At 36.9% G+C, this 16,965-nt stretch overlaps 1 protein-coding gene across 3 annotated transcripts in view; it reads left to right on the top strand.

Moving 5' to 3' along the window:
* ATRNL1 (attractin like 1) overlaps nucleotides 1-16,965 on the top strand; it is a 527,881-nt gene that overhangs the window by 464,799 nt on the left and 46,117 nt on the right. For all 3 annotated transcript variants that reach the window (XM_063338744.1, XM_063338742.1, XM_063338741.1), the window contains one exon: nucleotides 4,928-5,042. In XM_063338744.1, coding sequence (XP_063194814.1) covers nucleotides 4,928-5,042 — 115 coding nt within the window. The remainder of the gene's footprint in view (nucleotides 1-4,927; nucleotides 5,043-16,965) is intronic.

Here is a 16,965-nt window from a genome sequence, read left to right as displayed (position 1 = left end):
CAGTGATTAATGCATAGTTGTTTGCGTTTTAATACTTGATTTATATATCAGATCTGTATTTGCGCACACTGTCAAACTTTATTCTGTTCTTGTCAAAATAATTATTACTGCTGACAGGTGTAACATGCTCACATTAATCCTTAATTCCTTGATTCAATTTTCTAATTGCTTTTTTGGCATGAGTTTGGAACCATTTAGTCTTACGTGATCTATTTGTCTTATGGTATAATAATGCACTTTTAAAAATTGGATGCACCTAACTTAGAATGCTGAACAGAAAATATATATAGATATTACTTAGTACCAAAAATCCGAAGTTTTATAGCACTTCTGTGAGACAGCACTTCTGTGAGACACCACTTCTTGGAATACAGATAGAGCCCAAACACTTTACACTTTTCATCTTCCAGTATTCACAGTATTAAATATTTTCATTGATAGATGAATGACCAAATAGATGCTAAAGTTTCAGTGCATTTCCCTCAAAGAGATTCTGAACCCTTATAGCAGATCCATGAACATCCCCTTAGTCATCGTTGTGTTCTCCAACTCTCCTCACCTCTTTATGCTGCTGCCTTCTGCTGCCCATCCGCCCCACCGAGAGTCACAAAATACACTTCCCAGCTTCTTCTTGGTCTGGACTCTTAAAGCTGCTTATTTGTGTTATTCCTAAATAGACAAATAACACAATACAAGATTTGCTGGGTTTTTCAGTACTTAAGTAAAAAAAAAACAAAACTGTTTTGTTACTTTATTGTCATTATAAAGCAGATGTGCTAAGTTACTTAGAAAGAAATACTTTTAATACAGGTATGAATATGGCATACACTGACATATGTTTTTATGCCAGTAATGGTAGTATCATCACCTGTCCTTTGTATAGGAAAAAAAAAAATCCAGCCAAAAATTGTTTCTTATAGAAACAGATCAAGGGTGAGCAAAGAATCTTCCCAAAGCTCAGTAATTCTTCACAAACTCACCCAGGCAGCTGGACTTTGACAAGGTCTTTATAGGATTTTCAGAAAAAAAATATGGAGAATGGAGAACCTTTTCTCTGATAAAAATCTAGGACCCTGGGAAGATGACTTCTGACACTTGTTTTCTGTGAATAAATGTATGACTACACATTTAAATGGTTGATAAAACCTTATACCTTTTTTTCCCCCTTTTATTCTCTGTTTTATTCCCTTCCCTCTCCACTTGTTTCTTCTTTCTACATCCACTGACATACTATTCTTTTCTCACTATCAATAATAATACATGCTCTTTCACCCTTTCATTTCTTCCTGGTTTTCTTCCCCTTTCTTTTTCAGCTTCCCAACTGACATACCTCTTTCTCTCTGTCGTAGTGTGTGTAAGAAAAGAAATATAAGAGTAAAGGTTGTTTAATAAAGAAGTGTTTGGTTATTCTGTCTTCCACTGATAAAGTTTTATTAATTCTGTGATTGTCATTTGTGCTTTTTGGCAAAAACGTAAGTCACCTTCTGTACAGGGGGGAAAAAAAAGATAACTCTAGGAAGTAAATCATGGTCACTAAGTGCTTTGGGCAAACAAACATGCACCTTATCTCTTCCAAAAAACCCGTGGAAAATGCATGATAAATAGCACATTTCAGAGAACATGTTATGTCACTGTGAAATAACTTTGATTCATGGTTATGTATTTATCTTTAAACAACTGACAAACCTTAGGGTATCTAAATTATTATAATTTGCTCTATGCCTCCGTGTTTTTCTAGTGAATCTGAATGATGTGAGGTAAGATAAGGCATCTGCTTTTTCAGTCATAAGGTTCTAAACCGAAAAAATAGTAAGCACAAATACAAAATTCTTACTGTATTTGATTTTTGGATTAAGTCCTCTCAAAAATATTTATCAGGAATAATTTCCTCCAATTATGTTTTGAAAAGCATTAGTATAAACTTCAAACAGAAGAGGATGGGGCCTGTTAATGAAAGGTTTTATATTACATAGCATTAGAAAATATCATCATTTTTATTTATAATAAAGTAATTATTCACAAAATCAAAAGGCATACTGGTAAATTTGTTCCTCTCAGTTGTGTGTCCGCATAAGCTGTATTCTGAATTACCTTTTTAAATGAAGATTTCATTTTGCGTGCCTTTTCAAATAGAAGGGAATCCATGTCATTTTATTTGCCCTAGTGACAAATCAAGAAAGATGACTTAAACTCTCTATTGCTTGCACTAGTACTACCAATTACTTTAATCGTAAATGTTGTATCAGATTTCAGGTGCTGTTGTTCTAGTATATAGTGGAAGGTGGCCCATGCAAAGGTATTTATTTGTAAAATCTATTTATCATATTAGTGAATGCATGGGAGACACTGACTAAGCACCTCTCCAGTTTATGGCACTCTGTCCATGGACATGAAGAGCACCTGGTCTGCTCCATTCACAGCTCCTGCTGCAGAAACTTGCCAAGAACTGGAAACTCTGTTTTGCACTGGAGATGCAGGAGAAGGGCCAGTGCAGGGTAAGATAGGAAGCACGTGGTCGAAGTGGGATGAACTTAACTAGCATGGAGCTGCGTCCCTGTCTGGGTGGTTGGGGAAGAGACATATAGGTAGAGGTGCTGGAATGAAGGGTCACGTATTTAGGTCCAACAGGAGGTGTGATATGAGTGTGTGTCAGTTGGGAAGCCTTAGATTGTGACCATTGCAAGCACAACAGGTAGGAGTGAATGAAAGGGTGCAATAGTGGGAGAAGTAAGCAGAGAGGTCTACGCCAGACTGCTGTCAGTCATGGTATGTTATATTATATTATTCTTTGCCTACACTTGTCTGATTAGATTTAAACTGCCTGGGGCACAGACTAAACGTTAATCCAAACGATCCCATCAAGACTCTTTTCTATATTAAATGCTGTGTTCAGAGGAATTACTGTTATTTTTGTATGTTTTTTTTACCTTGCGCTTCAACATATGTAAGTCAAAAAAGCCTTAATAAGAAAATTCTCCCACACCGTTCTTTTCCAGTAATCCACTGGTATGACTTCTGTGCATGTGCAATTAATGCTGCTAATATAACTAAGACTCTTATTCTGTTATCCCTATCCCCCTTTTCTGCGTTGCTTTTAGTGTAGAATCATAACATCCAGCAAGGTCTGTCTAAATGCTTTGCCAATAATTGGAACATGGAAGTCGACAGATCTACACCACCTTACACAAGTTCAGAATCTATTCTCTTCATCTGTTCCTTTGGCCTACATGGAACAAATACATTATAAAAAAATGATTATTAAATGCTACAAATCCAGTGCATTCTGTTTAAGAAATATGTCTTACATAGGTTTTTTGAAAAAATTTTTTTTTTCCGAAGCTTTTGCAGTTTTCTTTTTCTGTTGCGTTGTTTGGTAAGGTTTTAGTGAATATAAGTTGTCATTCATTATGTCATGACAATTTTAAATTAGATGACATTCCTCACCCAAGTTGTTTTAATGCTATCATCTCAAATGAATCTAGAGAAATGCCTTTCAAATATGACCATGAAGTAAAAAATAAGTATATTTATCTATTGTTCAGTTTATTGTTGTATTCTCTGTTTCCTTATCTTCACCGAGCAGTAATAAATGTTGGTTACTTGGAGGTAGAAAAATAGAAAATGATAATTGCTTTACATAATGGAAGCGCCTTTGTTTTCTTTATATCTAGTACTTTGCAGTGTATTTAACTTGGCTAAACTATCATTTTTCTTAGTATACTTGAGTCAGTTGACATTTATATATACGTTGCATTTTGCATGTAAATTGAAAATTTTATGGCTTTGAATTTTGAATCAAAACATCAAACTCGTATTTTGCCTTGGAACATGATAGACATTCTAAAAATTTACAAACAAATAAAACCCAAAACAAATGCTTATGCTGATTTTGACCTAATGTTTTTAGAAATAGCTTCAGTACTTGACTAAACTTTTCAGCTCTCCAAAGTGAAATGCCTATCTCTTAGTGACCACAAAACATGGAAACGTGTGAATATGGAAACGTTGTAAATTGTCACATTAGAAGCTTATTATTCTATGACTTTGTAGGCTGCTCTGCACTTTTTCAGCTCATAGTGTCCTCAGTCTTGGCAACTTGAGAACAATATGGCAACAACCATTAAGTCGAAAGCTAACTGCAAATTAAAAGATATATATAGCTAATAAGAGAGAGATGCTTGGTAACAGCACGTCCCTCCCGCCAGCAAAACGACTTTTATCATAACTGTACCACTTTTATCATAACTGTATATAAGAAAAAGTAAGATGATAATCGCACAAGCAACGTTTCCAGAGAGTTTCTGAGTTTATTTAAATATAGTAACACTGCACCTGTTTTCTGCATATGCAAAACAGATTCAGGAAGGACCTGCTTCAAAGAAATCATTTGCTTACCAGTACAGACACAGAGACAGTACAGACTTACTGGCCTGGGAGACTCGAGAGGGATTGGCTATCTTTATGTATCTGTAATATAGATTTGCTCTCATTTTATGATTTTGGCATAAGGAGGTCTAGGTAACGGATGCTGTTGAAGCACAGTTCTTTCACACGGCTTCTTCTTATTAGAATAGGGGAAATTCTGGTACTCTCAGATACCAGTGTGTATACTAAAAGGTTTTGCTGTTTTCTAAGCTTTAAGAATTTGATATCACTATGTTTAGTGAGCTATAAAATTGAGTATCATTTTGTTGTCTTTATGAACATTTAATTTTTTCTGTTTGGTTAGATTTGCAGTGTGGTCTGTTAAAGCCCATTTTTAAGTCAATTAATAGGGCTAGGACAATCTGTTTAAATGCAAAGAACTAATTGGGAAAAAAAAAATCTTCCTCTTGTTACAGTGAACCTTAAAATAAATTAAAAATGTACAAGTAAAAATGTAATGGAAATGTCTGACGTTACATAGGTATCTTCCTTCCTTTTTCAGGGCGCTCCTAAGCCGATTGCCATTGAACCATGTTCTGGAAACAGAGCCGCAGTCCTCACAGTATTTTTATGTCTGCCCAGAGGATCATCAGGAGTCCCACCCCCTGGTCAGTCAGGTAAGGCTCGTGTTGGTGAGCATCATGTCTGTCCTTGTGCAACACCGTCTGCTTGGACAAATGCACCCACACAGATCCAAAATAATGGCACAGCAGATGAATAGAAGGGGCTACTCAGCCAAGTTGATGTTAAGTTCAGGGCCGATGTTTAATGAGGAAGTTTTGTTTGGAATTTGATGTGGTATCCCAAATAAAAAGCACAGTGATCCAACTAGGTTGGTGTACAATGCTGTATCTCATTAGCACTTCCTGAAACAATACGTGTGCATACCGATATTCTTCAACCTTGTCTTGTAGGAAAAAACAATTTCAAATGCAGCCATTTCTAGAGTTTCAGTTCAAGTTGCTATAAATGAGGCTATATAGGACATACCAGTGAGTATCCTCAGTTCAAGTTGATAGTGCACTAACTTCTAGTTAAGTTCCTTTGGACCGTGAATCCCAATGCTGTGCTCTCCAGGATTCAAATAAAATATTAGCATTTCCCAGAATGCCTGTCAGATGAAACATGGGATCGTGTGAGCGAATGTGTCTGCTTCATTAGGAAGGTGTTCACTTTGGAAATGATCCCGGCTCATTTTAAAGCAGCATTCGCATTATCTGGAAGCATTTGTTGTGGTAATCTACCTTATCGGATCTGTGCTAGATCATTGTACAAAACCATTACAGCCGTTCTTATACAATACTTCCTAAGCAGGAAGTACCTAAATACGCTTTTAGAATCCTTCAAATAACTGCCTACAATGATATGATACAAAATGGTCATGACAAAAAAGTTTAGACAATAATGTGGCACTGCACAGGTCACCAGTTTACTACTGCAGAATTCATTGGAGCCGTTGCCAAAATGAACAGTTTTGTAATGAATAGTAAGATGCATGGTATGTGCCCAAAATGATCCTATAAACCAGAAAATATGCTTTAAGGCTAACTTTTATTATTAAGAGCCAAAAAAGATATCCTTTTAACCTTCAAAAATCCATTTAAGAGATTAAAAAGTATTGAATAATGATGATGAGGGCAAACGCAGTTGACTTATATTGGAAATAAGCTCAGCTGAGTGTTCTTTCTTCTTCTTCTTTTGGCCTGGTGACTATTTGTTATTTATTTGGGTTTTTTTAGTTTTGGGGGTTTTCTTGGGGGGTGTATTTATTTATTTTATTTTTTCCCCCGAGTCCCAAGATGAGGACTTAGTTCTTAAAATGCTGTTGATGGCTTGGAACATCATTTCTGGAAGTGCTATGAAAATAAAAGTGTTACTGATGCTTTGTCAAATACATTTCCTGGAAGAAGTATATAAGTGTAAGTGCTCTGAAGAGAGCAATGAGGGAGGAAGGACGTTTAGCGTATTCCCTGTTCATATTTTAAGGAAATGAAAAAGAAACGAAGGTGTTTATAGTCTTACAACAAGGAAAAACTTTATGAAAGGAAATTAAAAGTAATTGTTGAAATTAGAGCTTAAAGTGTTTATTTTTTTCTGTTGTTTTCAAATTTACCTATGATGTGCTTCTTGGCAGTAAAAATGTATTCATCTAGTTACTTCATAATCAGCTTCTATTTACTATATACAGGTTTTTTTAAAGTAAATGCTGTTCTTTGCTATGTGTAAAACATGGACAGAATAAGCTTTTTGAAACAGGAGTTGGGTTCAACAACACAGCAGATGTATAATCTTGAATGTTTCTCAATATGTGAAAGAATGCACCTCTCTTTTCACACGTTATATCCTGGTGTTCTGCTCTGTCTTGTTACTTTGCCTTCCATCAGCTTTGCAGGCTTGTATTTCAAATGCTATTCCTCCATTTCTTATTACGGTGTTTTTCAGCCATTAGTATTTAAAAATATCTAAAATTTTTAGTCCCACAACTTTCACTTCATTCAGGGTCAAAAGCAAATAGAAATGCTTGAGGTGTGCAACCACGCTGATTCAGCCATTAGGTTATATTAGATTATATTGCTATAATAATTTTTTCTTGTGTGTAATGAATTTTGGTACTCATGGAGGGCTTTCACTGTATGTAACCGTGCATAGTCTGGGCAGAAGCTATTATGCAAGTTTGTTAGCATACCTGTAGCTCTTCTAATTCACTTCATTCCTGTCCTGCAGCACTACCTGCTGCTGCTTTCCTGGGCTTCCTGGGAGCAGATGCTGTGAACTGTGCCAAGTTATTTGAAATGATGTGGAAGCTTTGTGCGGCAGACATATGTTTGCTATGCAGTTGGTTTCCCTTATGACCTAAGCTAGGTTAAAACAATGATATCTAGGTGGATGGAAGTAGTGTGTTCAGTAATTATGTCTTGCCAAGTAATTTTAGAATCCTCTATTACTTGCATATAGCTATTTTCAAGCTCACTGGGATCATTCTGGGATAAAACTGACGGTGTGTCAAACAGATTTGTTTAAATGATACATCAATGATACTGATCCTCAGTTGACAATGAGAGATCACGGATTTCATTTTTTATCTACATATGTCTGAAATATAGGAAGGAAATGCCTATACTGTTCTGCATTACATTTTCTCCAAAATCAAGAAAGCTAATTCTTTTCAGAAATAACTAGTCTATGCGCTAATGGGGTTGAATTAGAGTTGTATTCCTATGTTTTTAAGATCTGAATTCAATCAAACGTGAGTTTTACTTGTTTCCAAGGTTTACATTAACAAATACTTTGTTGAAAAATGTCTCTGAATATCAAAAAACCCAAACAAACTAATGTAAAGGTTACTGTTTCTGCAGCATATGTTCTATACTTCACCTTTATTAGCAGCTGGAAGAAAAGTTGAAACTACAGATGGTGGGCTTTGGCCAAAGGCTATGCAAGGGAAAAACTTCTCTAGGAGAGACCATATGTCCCAGTGGAGATCTGAGTGCTCTCTGGTTCCTGCAGAAAATACTCATAACTTTACAGACTTTCAACAGCATTGTTTATTTCTAAGTGCTAATCTTCTAAATATACAAGTAACAGCTAGTTTGACACAATTAAACTGCTTAAAATTAATATGTGCTTTAAGATAGGTTTTATATAGATTGGTCATGTAGATTCAGATGAAACATTGATAAAAATGAATTTATTGGAAAAAAACCCCACAATTCATTGTGACTCATGGTTTAAAAAGGGACTTTATCAATGAAGGAACAATTTGTAGAATTAAACATCCTGAAAATCTGGAAAGTCAATAAATATTACCATCATAGTGAGTTAGGTGTAGCACAGTAGACCTTACATTTTCTTTTAGAGGATGAAGAGGATGCTAATAATTCAATTATACTTCTCTTGAGTAACAACTATTTTAAATTAAATTTTGCTTGGATTAATGCAGAAATTAGAACTACATTATAAATTAGACTGATCAATGAAAAACATTAAGGAAGTTTAGCAGTGATAAAATCTAAATTTCTCAATTTTGTATTGACTGATAGAACATGTAGTTTCCTCATTCTTCGTTTGTCTCATTGTCTGCATTGTACCTGAGTAATCAGATTAAAATTCAAAGGTTCAAAAAAGTAGCAATTCTTTGTGCAATTCCTGTATATATCAATATGCACGCATCAATGTATGTGCATATCAGAAAAATCACTTGTTCAAGCACTTGTGTGCAGATTTATAATATACAATGGACATGTATGTCTTACAGATTTTATGACACATTGGAAGCTAGAAATAATCTGTTGTTGCTGTAGTGTCTGATCCCATGCTTTAAATAGTTTAAACTCTTCTTCATATCAAAGGAGATCTAATAATGAGAGCAGCAGCTGCAACCAGATCTCTAGAAAGAACTAAATTATACATCTCAATGGGTATTGAACAAAACAAGCCAGGAAAAAGAAAACACCACCAACCCCCACCCCCCACCCCAAAAAAAAAAAAAAAAAACCAACCCAGGAACAACAGGATAATATATAAATTGCTTAATGCAGAAAAAGGTGCCAATGAATTACCAGCAGTGGAAAGGCTATGAATAACGCCTTCAAGGTCTTCATACAGCTCCAGTGATATATTGGGCAATACAGAAAGAATAGCTTAGTAGTGTGATAAATTCTGTCATCATTATTATTAAAGCCAACTAAATCCCACACTTTGAGGTATCGAGGTATGGTACAATAAGTTTATAAAAGTCTGATTGCATCATTCTTGGATAAGGCCACTAAATGCTTTAAAGCACAAAGAGAAATGAGAATATTAGAGCATTTCAAAATAATTCAGAATCAAGGCATATAATTTCTGAATTATTTACAGGATATGTTACTTTCACACAGCAAAATTTTCCTATTTATCAAGCAGGTAAAAGTGGTAGAGCACCCAGTAAAGGTGGTTTCCTATTAAGACAGTGAGCTGAATGGTCTCTGAAGGTGTATATACCTATATGAGTGTCTCTCTATTAAACCTTAGAGGATATCTAACATGGCTATGAGTAGGTGAGGTGAATCTAACTTAATAGTTAAAAATAACACTTGGACATTAAAATCAAGAACTAAGTAAAATATAGTAATTAATAGAGCAACTTCAGTGGAAATAATTTTGCGGTGGAAGTTGTGGAATGTATGTCATGGAAGACTGCATGCAATATTATGTTGCTGTAAATATAGATGAAGATAGCAAAATTTCATGTTCATGAAGCCTCTCCAGTAGTGCCATCTGAAAGTTACTCTCTGATATCCTTGAATCAAAACAGAATTTCACGTAATTCTAGCCACGCTAACTGTGGCGTTCAATCCTACTTAATCAGCAAGCTACAGTAGAATCACAGAATCAATAAAATTACCATGCCATCTGCCTTCCCTGTACTCACCATCATAATGAATAACGACTCATTAAGTGTTCTACAAGACAATTAGCTCTGGGTGGGGGTTTTCAGTAGCAAGGCTTTCTTGGTTCTATTTCTAACTTTCTCTGATTGAAATAAAAAAGACTACATATCGTAAGAGGCACATTAATATATAGATGAAATAATGAATAGTTTTTATAAAGTACTATATTTAATTATATTGCTCAATTGTTCTGAACCTTGGAAACAAAACCATAGGTTAGTGTTTTTCATATGCAGAATGGGCTCTCCTGTGTACGTGTATCAGTATGCAGTGAAATAGTCGCAGGCATGCACCAGGGGTGAGTTCCCTGCTTGCTCAGTCCCTTCATACCTGCAAAATAACCCAATATAAAGTCAGTTGGGCTACAAAGATGAGTAAGGATTTTCTTGTAGAAAATTGTTAAAGATGTTGATGAAAATATACTGTAATTAAGACGTACAGAAGATGGTTAGTGTGAGCACGTATATTATATATCTTTGTGTTGAATCCCTTATGGCCTTTTTCATGTCGGAGGGTATTTACAGAATACTAAAGGATTGAAAATGCAGGATGAATTAATGAAAAAGTTAATAACAGAATATAATTTGAATTTTACAGTATAATGTACGGAGTATATATTATTAAGGGCCCGTGTGTGCATGTTGAGGGTTCTAGCATTTCTCATGTACTCATGAGGGAAAAGACAAGGAAAATACAGGGAAAGACCTGAATCTGATTCTGCATTAGCAAGTATATCCGTGTGCCTATTGAAAAGCTCCTGCCTCACAGTAGCAGTGAGGCTGAAGAGTCGAGGGTGAACTTCAGAGGCTCATTTGCTAAGGACTGCCTTAACCCCTTGTCTTCTCAGACATGCATATTCTGGTCCAGTATTTCACCTCTTATTAGACCTTTTCTTGTACACAGAAAGAGGGGAAAAAAGAAAAAAAAAGGTTTGAAGCTTGCTTCTGTTTAGAGCCGAGGGCTAGGCCAGGTCATTAATCTTGTTTGTCCTTTGTGTGGTCTCTGTTCAAACTGGAAAACAATGACTTACGAGTTCAAGAGCTGTATGTATGGTATAATGTCAGGTGGCTAGTAGAGCAGAGTGCTGGCAAGGTATTTGTTTTGGAATAATGCTTACATTAAGTATGTAATTCATGCTATATAAAATGTGTCATTAACTATTTATAGAGTATTGCACACAGCATTTTGAAGGCACGCATGGAGTAATACCGACAGACAAAATAAGAAACCTTCAACTGAGCAAAAGAGAACCAGGAAAACAGAAAAGCTTAACCTAGGGAAGAGGTACTGAGGTTATATAAAGAGGCTTAATTTCTCTTCTGACTTCACTTAGAAGTGGGGCTTCTCATTCATACATATAGCAGGCTTTAGTGAAGAAAGACCATGAGTACTGAATGTTGGGTTAAGAGAAGTGGGGGTAGAGGTAGAAATGAGAACGTATTCATAACTAGTCAAATATTTAAACTTCTAAACATATAAACAAGAAACCTAAAAGACATACTGCAAAAGAAAAAGTAAATATGTGAAAGGATGTTGGTCTAGCTAAAACAGAACATAGTTCTGCATTCTGTTTTTTTCCTGCTGGTTTATTAGTCGCATAAAATTAGTATCTGGGCATCATACATGTATATTTAAGAAAACATATATCTCTGCATCATCCCGTTCTCTGTTCTGTAATAGTCTGCATCTCTAGACTCTCCTTCTTTATTTCATCCTGTCATCTCTCCTTCTTTATAATTTTGGAGACAGACTATTGACTTATTTTAATTATTTGTTGTTTTATTGACCTAAGTTTTTATTGATGCACTAAAGAAATAGATTTTATATTTATAATCACAGAATCATAGAATGGTTTGGGTTGGGAGGGACATTAAAGATCATCTAGTTCCAAGCCCCCTGCTCTGGCCAGGGACACCTCCCACTAGACCAGGTTGCTGAAAGCCCCATCCAGCCTGGCCCTGAACATCTGTAGAGCCTTCTCTTCTCCAGGCTGAACAACCCCAACTCTCTCAGCCTGTCTTTATAGCAGAGGTGCTCCAGCCTTTTGATCATCTTCATGACCTCCCCTGGACCTGCTCCAACAGGTCCATGTCTTTCTTACGCTGGGTGCTCCAGAGCTGGACGCAGTACTCCAGGTGGAGTCCCATGAAAGCAAAGTAGAATCACCTCCCTCAACCTGCTGGCCACACTTCTTTTGATGCAGCCCTGGATGCGGTTGGCTTTCTGGGCTGTGAGCGCACATTGCTGGCTCATGTTGAGCTTCTCATCCACGAACACCCCCAAGTCCTTCTCTACAGGGCGCCTGTAGAGGGTTTTGTTGTTGCCCTTGACATCTCTAGCCAGATTTAACTCTGGGCTTTAGCTTTGCTAACTTGATCCCTGGCTGCTCGGACAATTTCACTGTATTCCTCCCAGGCTACCTGTCCTTGCTTCTACCCTCTGTAGGCTTCCTTTTTGTGTTTGAGATTGTCCAGGAGCTCCTTGTTCATCCACACCATCCTCCTGGTGTTTTTGCCTCATTTCCTCTTTGCTGGGATGCATCGCTCCTAAGCTTGGAGGAGGTGATCCTTGAATATTAGCCAGCTTTCTTGGGCTTTATCCCATGGTACTCTGCCAAGCAGATCCTTGAAGAGGCCAAAGTCTCCTCTCCTGAGGCCTAGGGTAGTGAGCTTGCTGTGCACCCTCCTCGCTGCCCTAAGGATCTTGAACTCCACCATTTTGTGGTCACTGCAGCCAAGGCTCCCCTTGAGCTTCCCGTTCCGCAGCAGCCCCTTCTTGTTGGTGAGAACAAGGTCCAGCACCACACCTCTCCTTGCTGGTTCCTCTATCACTTGAATAGATACAATCTAATGATACTATTTAGGTAGGATAAAGCAGCATGTAAATAGGGAAAGCATTGTAAAAACACTGAGAAAAACCAACTTCACAATGCCCCTAGAAGGGACACTCCCCCCACCATCATAAACAACAAGATTTCTCCTATGAAATATTGAAAAAATCTCAATTATATTCGTCTTCTCTGAAGTGCCAACATACAACTGGAAATAAGCCAAACTATGTATTACAGCAAGACAGTGAGGACATCTAGAACTTGTGTTAAAATACAGGAGTGAGTCAGGCATTTTTTCTGGGCCGAAAGCAAAGTAGTGTTTACAGTGCCATATAGTTCACCATTCCTAGGAAAAAAAAACTGTCTCCAGAAAATATTATACATCTGCTTTATACGAATGATGCTTCCATGATGGAAATCACAGCAACAATTCACATAGCTCTGCTTGCAATGGTGCATAGCCGTATTCATTTGACTAGAAGCTCGGCAGATAAGGTGGATTATTTTAAAAGACTTAGGGAGGAACTGAATTTTTTTGAAGGTTTACCTGTGTTGTTTAGACTGGATAAAGACTGAGTTTAATCTGTCTCTCTAACCTAAGGCATGATGAGAGCATTTTGTACAGAAATGTAATTTTGGTAATTGCATCGAGGCATACTCCATATAGTTACCAATATGCTGCCCGTTAAATGCTCAAAAAGTAGAAGTTGTTAAAATTGTGTGAGAAAATTGAATTGGTCTTTGTAGGAGTTTAATGACTGAAACTAAAACTAAACTCCTAATTAATATATTAAGCAGTAACTTCAACTTATTGACACTGAGAGATGGGTTTGTCAAGTGCCATGGTCTCAAAAGTAAAATCTGGAGTTCTTTGTAGTTAACTGGAGATACTAAGCAAAATAGCTCTTTAAGATTTGGTGAAAACTGAAATAATGTATTCTGAAGATCATTTTACTGAAGTGGTTGCTTTCTTTTAAATAGTAAGGCCTATTTTTGGAGTGACTATTTTCTGCTAAATTCCATTCTTCTGCACTGCATCAAATGAAGGAGCAGACTGTGTTTATAGTATTGACACTGTGAAAAGAACACAGTGGTAAGTGGCAGATGGTGCTGATGATTACTTAAAAAATATTTATGGCAATAGCAAAAACAAAGTAGATAATAAGACCCAGTAGCCGCCACCACCCCTCCCTCAGCCCAAATCCAAAGCAATTATTTTTGCAACCTGCAGGGTGAAGTCTCCCTGAAAAGTGCTGAGGTTCTTAGCATAGTAAGCTTTGTAAGTGATGAAGAATTAGATGGGTATTGATTTTGTCTGGTCTTTTAAGGAACTTTAGGTGGTTCTGTTATGAATTAGTTTTTACATCATTCCAGCCATAGAATCTTGATTCCTTTATATTCTGAAGAATTTATTTGAAAAGGACACGAACACTGTAATATGAAGAACATGCCGTATAATGTTAGCAATGTGCCTTCCACAAATCTTGGCAAAAGTAACTTATTGATTCGACAGTAAAAACTGCATACTATAGAGCTATCAACTGCAAATAATTAAAAAAAAAAGAAAAGAAGAGTTGAGTTAGAGATGGTTGTTCTACCACTTTAACACTGGATTTCCTGTCCTAGAGGGACTCAATAAAATGAGACATATTAATAAAAACTGTTAAATACCATGAACATTTCTTTGACAACTAGTTATTCATGGCTTAAACCAAAGCTGTCGCTGTTCCTCCAGAGTATCAGAAATAGGGGGTTTTGGGGTACTTTTGCAGCTTTAATTGCACAAAGGGAACGGAAAGAATGTCTGACAGGGCTGTAAAAGTTCTGACCACTGTGAAATGTAAGTACAGTCGTGTACGTCTCCTCTGCTGCTCATGGCTGAGCCATTTTCAAGTTGCATCCAGACGGCAATTGATTTCCATGATTTCCTCTCCCGACTCATCATGGCGAACAGAGAGGCAACGTCAGATACACATGGTCCTAAGCTTCTGGCTGTAAACAGGCACATTAGAACCCAAACCTTCAAATCGAAGGCTCTAACCTGGAAGGAAACCTCAACCAAACCTGCCTGCTGAGCGTCACCTGAAGTGCTCGGGAGTTATCCTATTTTCATCCCAACATCTGTCACCCACAATGTTTTAACACAGCAATCATATCTCTCTTCTACCTTCATTTTGCCAGGCTAAGGCAAATGAGGTCTGCTTTAAAAGTGTTCTTTAGTCTTCTGAACATCTTTGTAGCACTGTCCCACTTTCAGCTGCAGCTCAGCTTTTTTTACCTTGCATGGCCAGGTTGTACTCAGAGTGCCATGTGAAGTCCCATCTGGCCTTGCCCAGTGGCACTAACATTTCCTTGCTGTATCGCATTTAACTTTTAGGTTTTTTAAACAATTTTCCCCACACCCCCCCACTTCAAACTCGGTCATTCTGTGGCCATCTTCTTACATCCCTGCCTTTCTTCTCTTCCTCAAACAGTGAACTTCTAGTGCATAAGTTTCTGCTTGTTCCCAAAATACATAGCTTTGAATTTTGCACTGTTGAATCTGAGTACATTTATATTCCTCAAGTTCTTGAGGTCATGCATCTCTTTCGGGTTTATATTCTACTCCTTCTCTGTATTGATGATACATACCAATTTTTGTCATGACTGAATTTCAGCAGCATACTACTACTTTTATGCCAAGCTCTTTAATGAAAATACTAAAAAAGACTGCTTAAAACATTGTTACTTGTTGCCATGCTGTACCTTTAGCAGCCTCATTCTTCCTCTTCAAACGTACTTTTTTTTCTCTCCTTCATTGAATTGCCCACTCTCTGTAACTCCTGTACTAATCTCTCATCTTTTGTGTCTGTTGATAATTTTCCACAGTGTTTCAGAAATCTTGATAATCTTCTGTATGTTCTAACCCAGAAAATCAGTTAACTTTTTGTAGAAAACTGCCAGGTTGGTCTGGCACAATCTCTGATGAAACGTTGATGCATTCTGACCCATTTTCCGTTTACCTGCCTTTTATTATTCTTTCTTGCCAAGTATCATATAGCTGAGTCTGATCAATAGATCAGTAAAGAACTGAATAATACTTTTCTTTCTTGAATCTAGACAATTTTTAGTATGAAATAAACAGCACTTACTGTTCTCAATTTGTATGCCACTCCATTTGACATGACAGATTATTAAATTTCCCCATTACCAGCCTTTGTTTTCTTGTATTCTTACAGAACTAGTGTTCTGATTACTCTAATGTCAATGCATAAAACTTCTGTTGTTTCTATTTCCATATCCTCCTTCCATTATCCATGTCGATGGTTCCTTCTTTGATAAATATTATCTCCCTCCTTGAAAACCGTCAAACAATTCACTCCCAGGACAATATCTAGAAAATACTTGATCTCTGCCTCATTCTTTCTACATAATGAGCCTTCTTCTTTTTGGTCTCTTATTTATTTATACAGTGAAAATCTTCAGATGCTTGTTTTAATAAACCTTTGCAAAGTCTAACTCAGCTTGACTTTTTGCAATTCTTATTTCACTCTTATATTTCTTTACCTCTAAAACACAGCCTCCTTTGGTGCTTGATGCTTTTTATCTGTTTTCATAGGGTTTCTGAATTTAAAAAATGCGCATAGCCTCCTTCCTTTAGAAGGTGATTGGCTTCCGTGTAGCACAGTTATAATGTATTTGTTGGAAGAATTTTTCTTGATGAATGTATTGCAAGTCAGCAGTAACCTTGTACAATGTGCTTTTCTGTTGATGTAGAAAGGGACAGATTTCTAGCAGTGATTTGTCCCTTGGAGGGTCTGGGCAAGACTTAACGGTCGCCAGGACCTCGTGCTCCCTACCTTGTCAAATGGCAGGGACAGCCTTAGGATCCCACTGTGGGCTCCACGTGGAGGGGTGGGGAACTGCTGTCCCTTTATATTTTGGCCCCTTTATACTCACAGCTCTAATTTCCTTACCATAATCACTTCCTCTAAACAAAGTAGTAGTTTACAAAGCTTCATCTTATTTTCCTTTTTAGGCTGTGAAATCCTATACTTGTATTACTGGATGTCGTGATTTTTTCCTTTTTGCCAATTCTGTGATGAGGAAGGCACAGGATTAGTAGGGTTTGGAAAGTCAGAGTAAAATTGATAGGATGCACAAAGAAAAGTAATTCACAAATAGGAAGAAGAAAATGTTATGTAAAGTTAGGTCTTCAAATTTGATTGTGTCTCAGGCAGACCCTTAGGCACTCTGCAAAGCTAATAGTTGAAAGAAATTGTAGAGTGCTTTTCTTCTTTT

This window comes from Chroicocephalus ridibundus, chromosome 6 (assembly GCF_963924245.1).
Source record: "Chroicocephalus ridibundus chromosome 6, bChrRid1.1, whole genome shotgun sequence".
NCBI classification, from domain to species: domain Eukaryota; kingdom Metazoa; phylum Chordata; class Aves; order Charadriiformes; family Laridae; genus Chroicocephalus; species Chroicocephalus ridibundus.
Note: the sequence above shows the minus strand (reverse complement) of the source record. Positions and strands in the feature narration are given on the sequence as shown.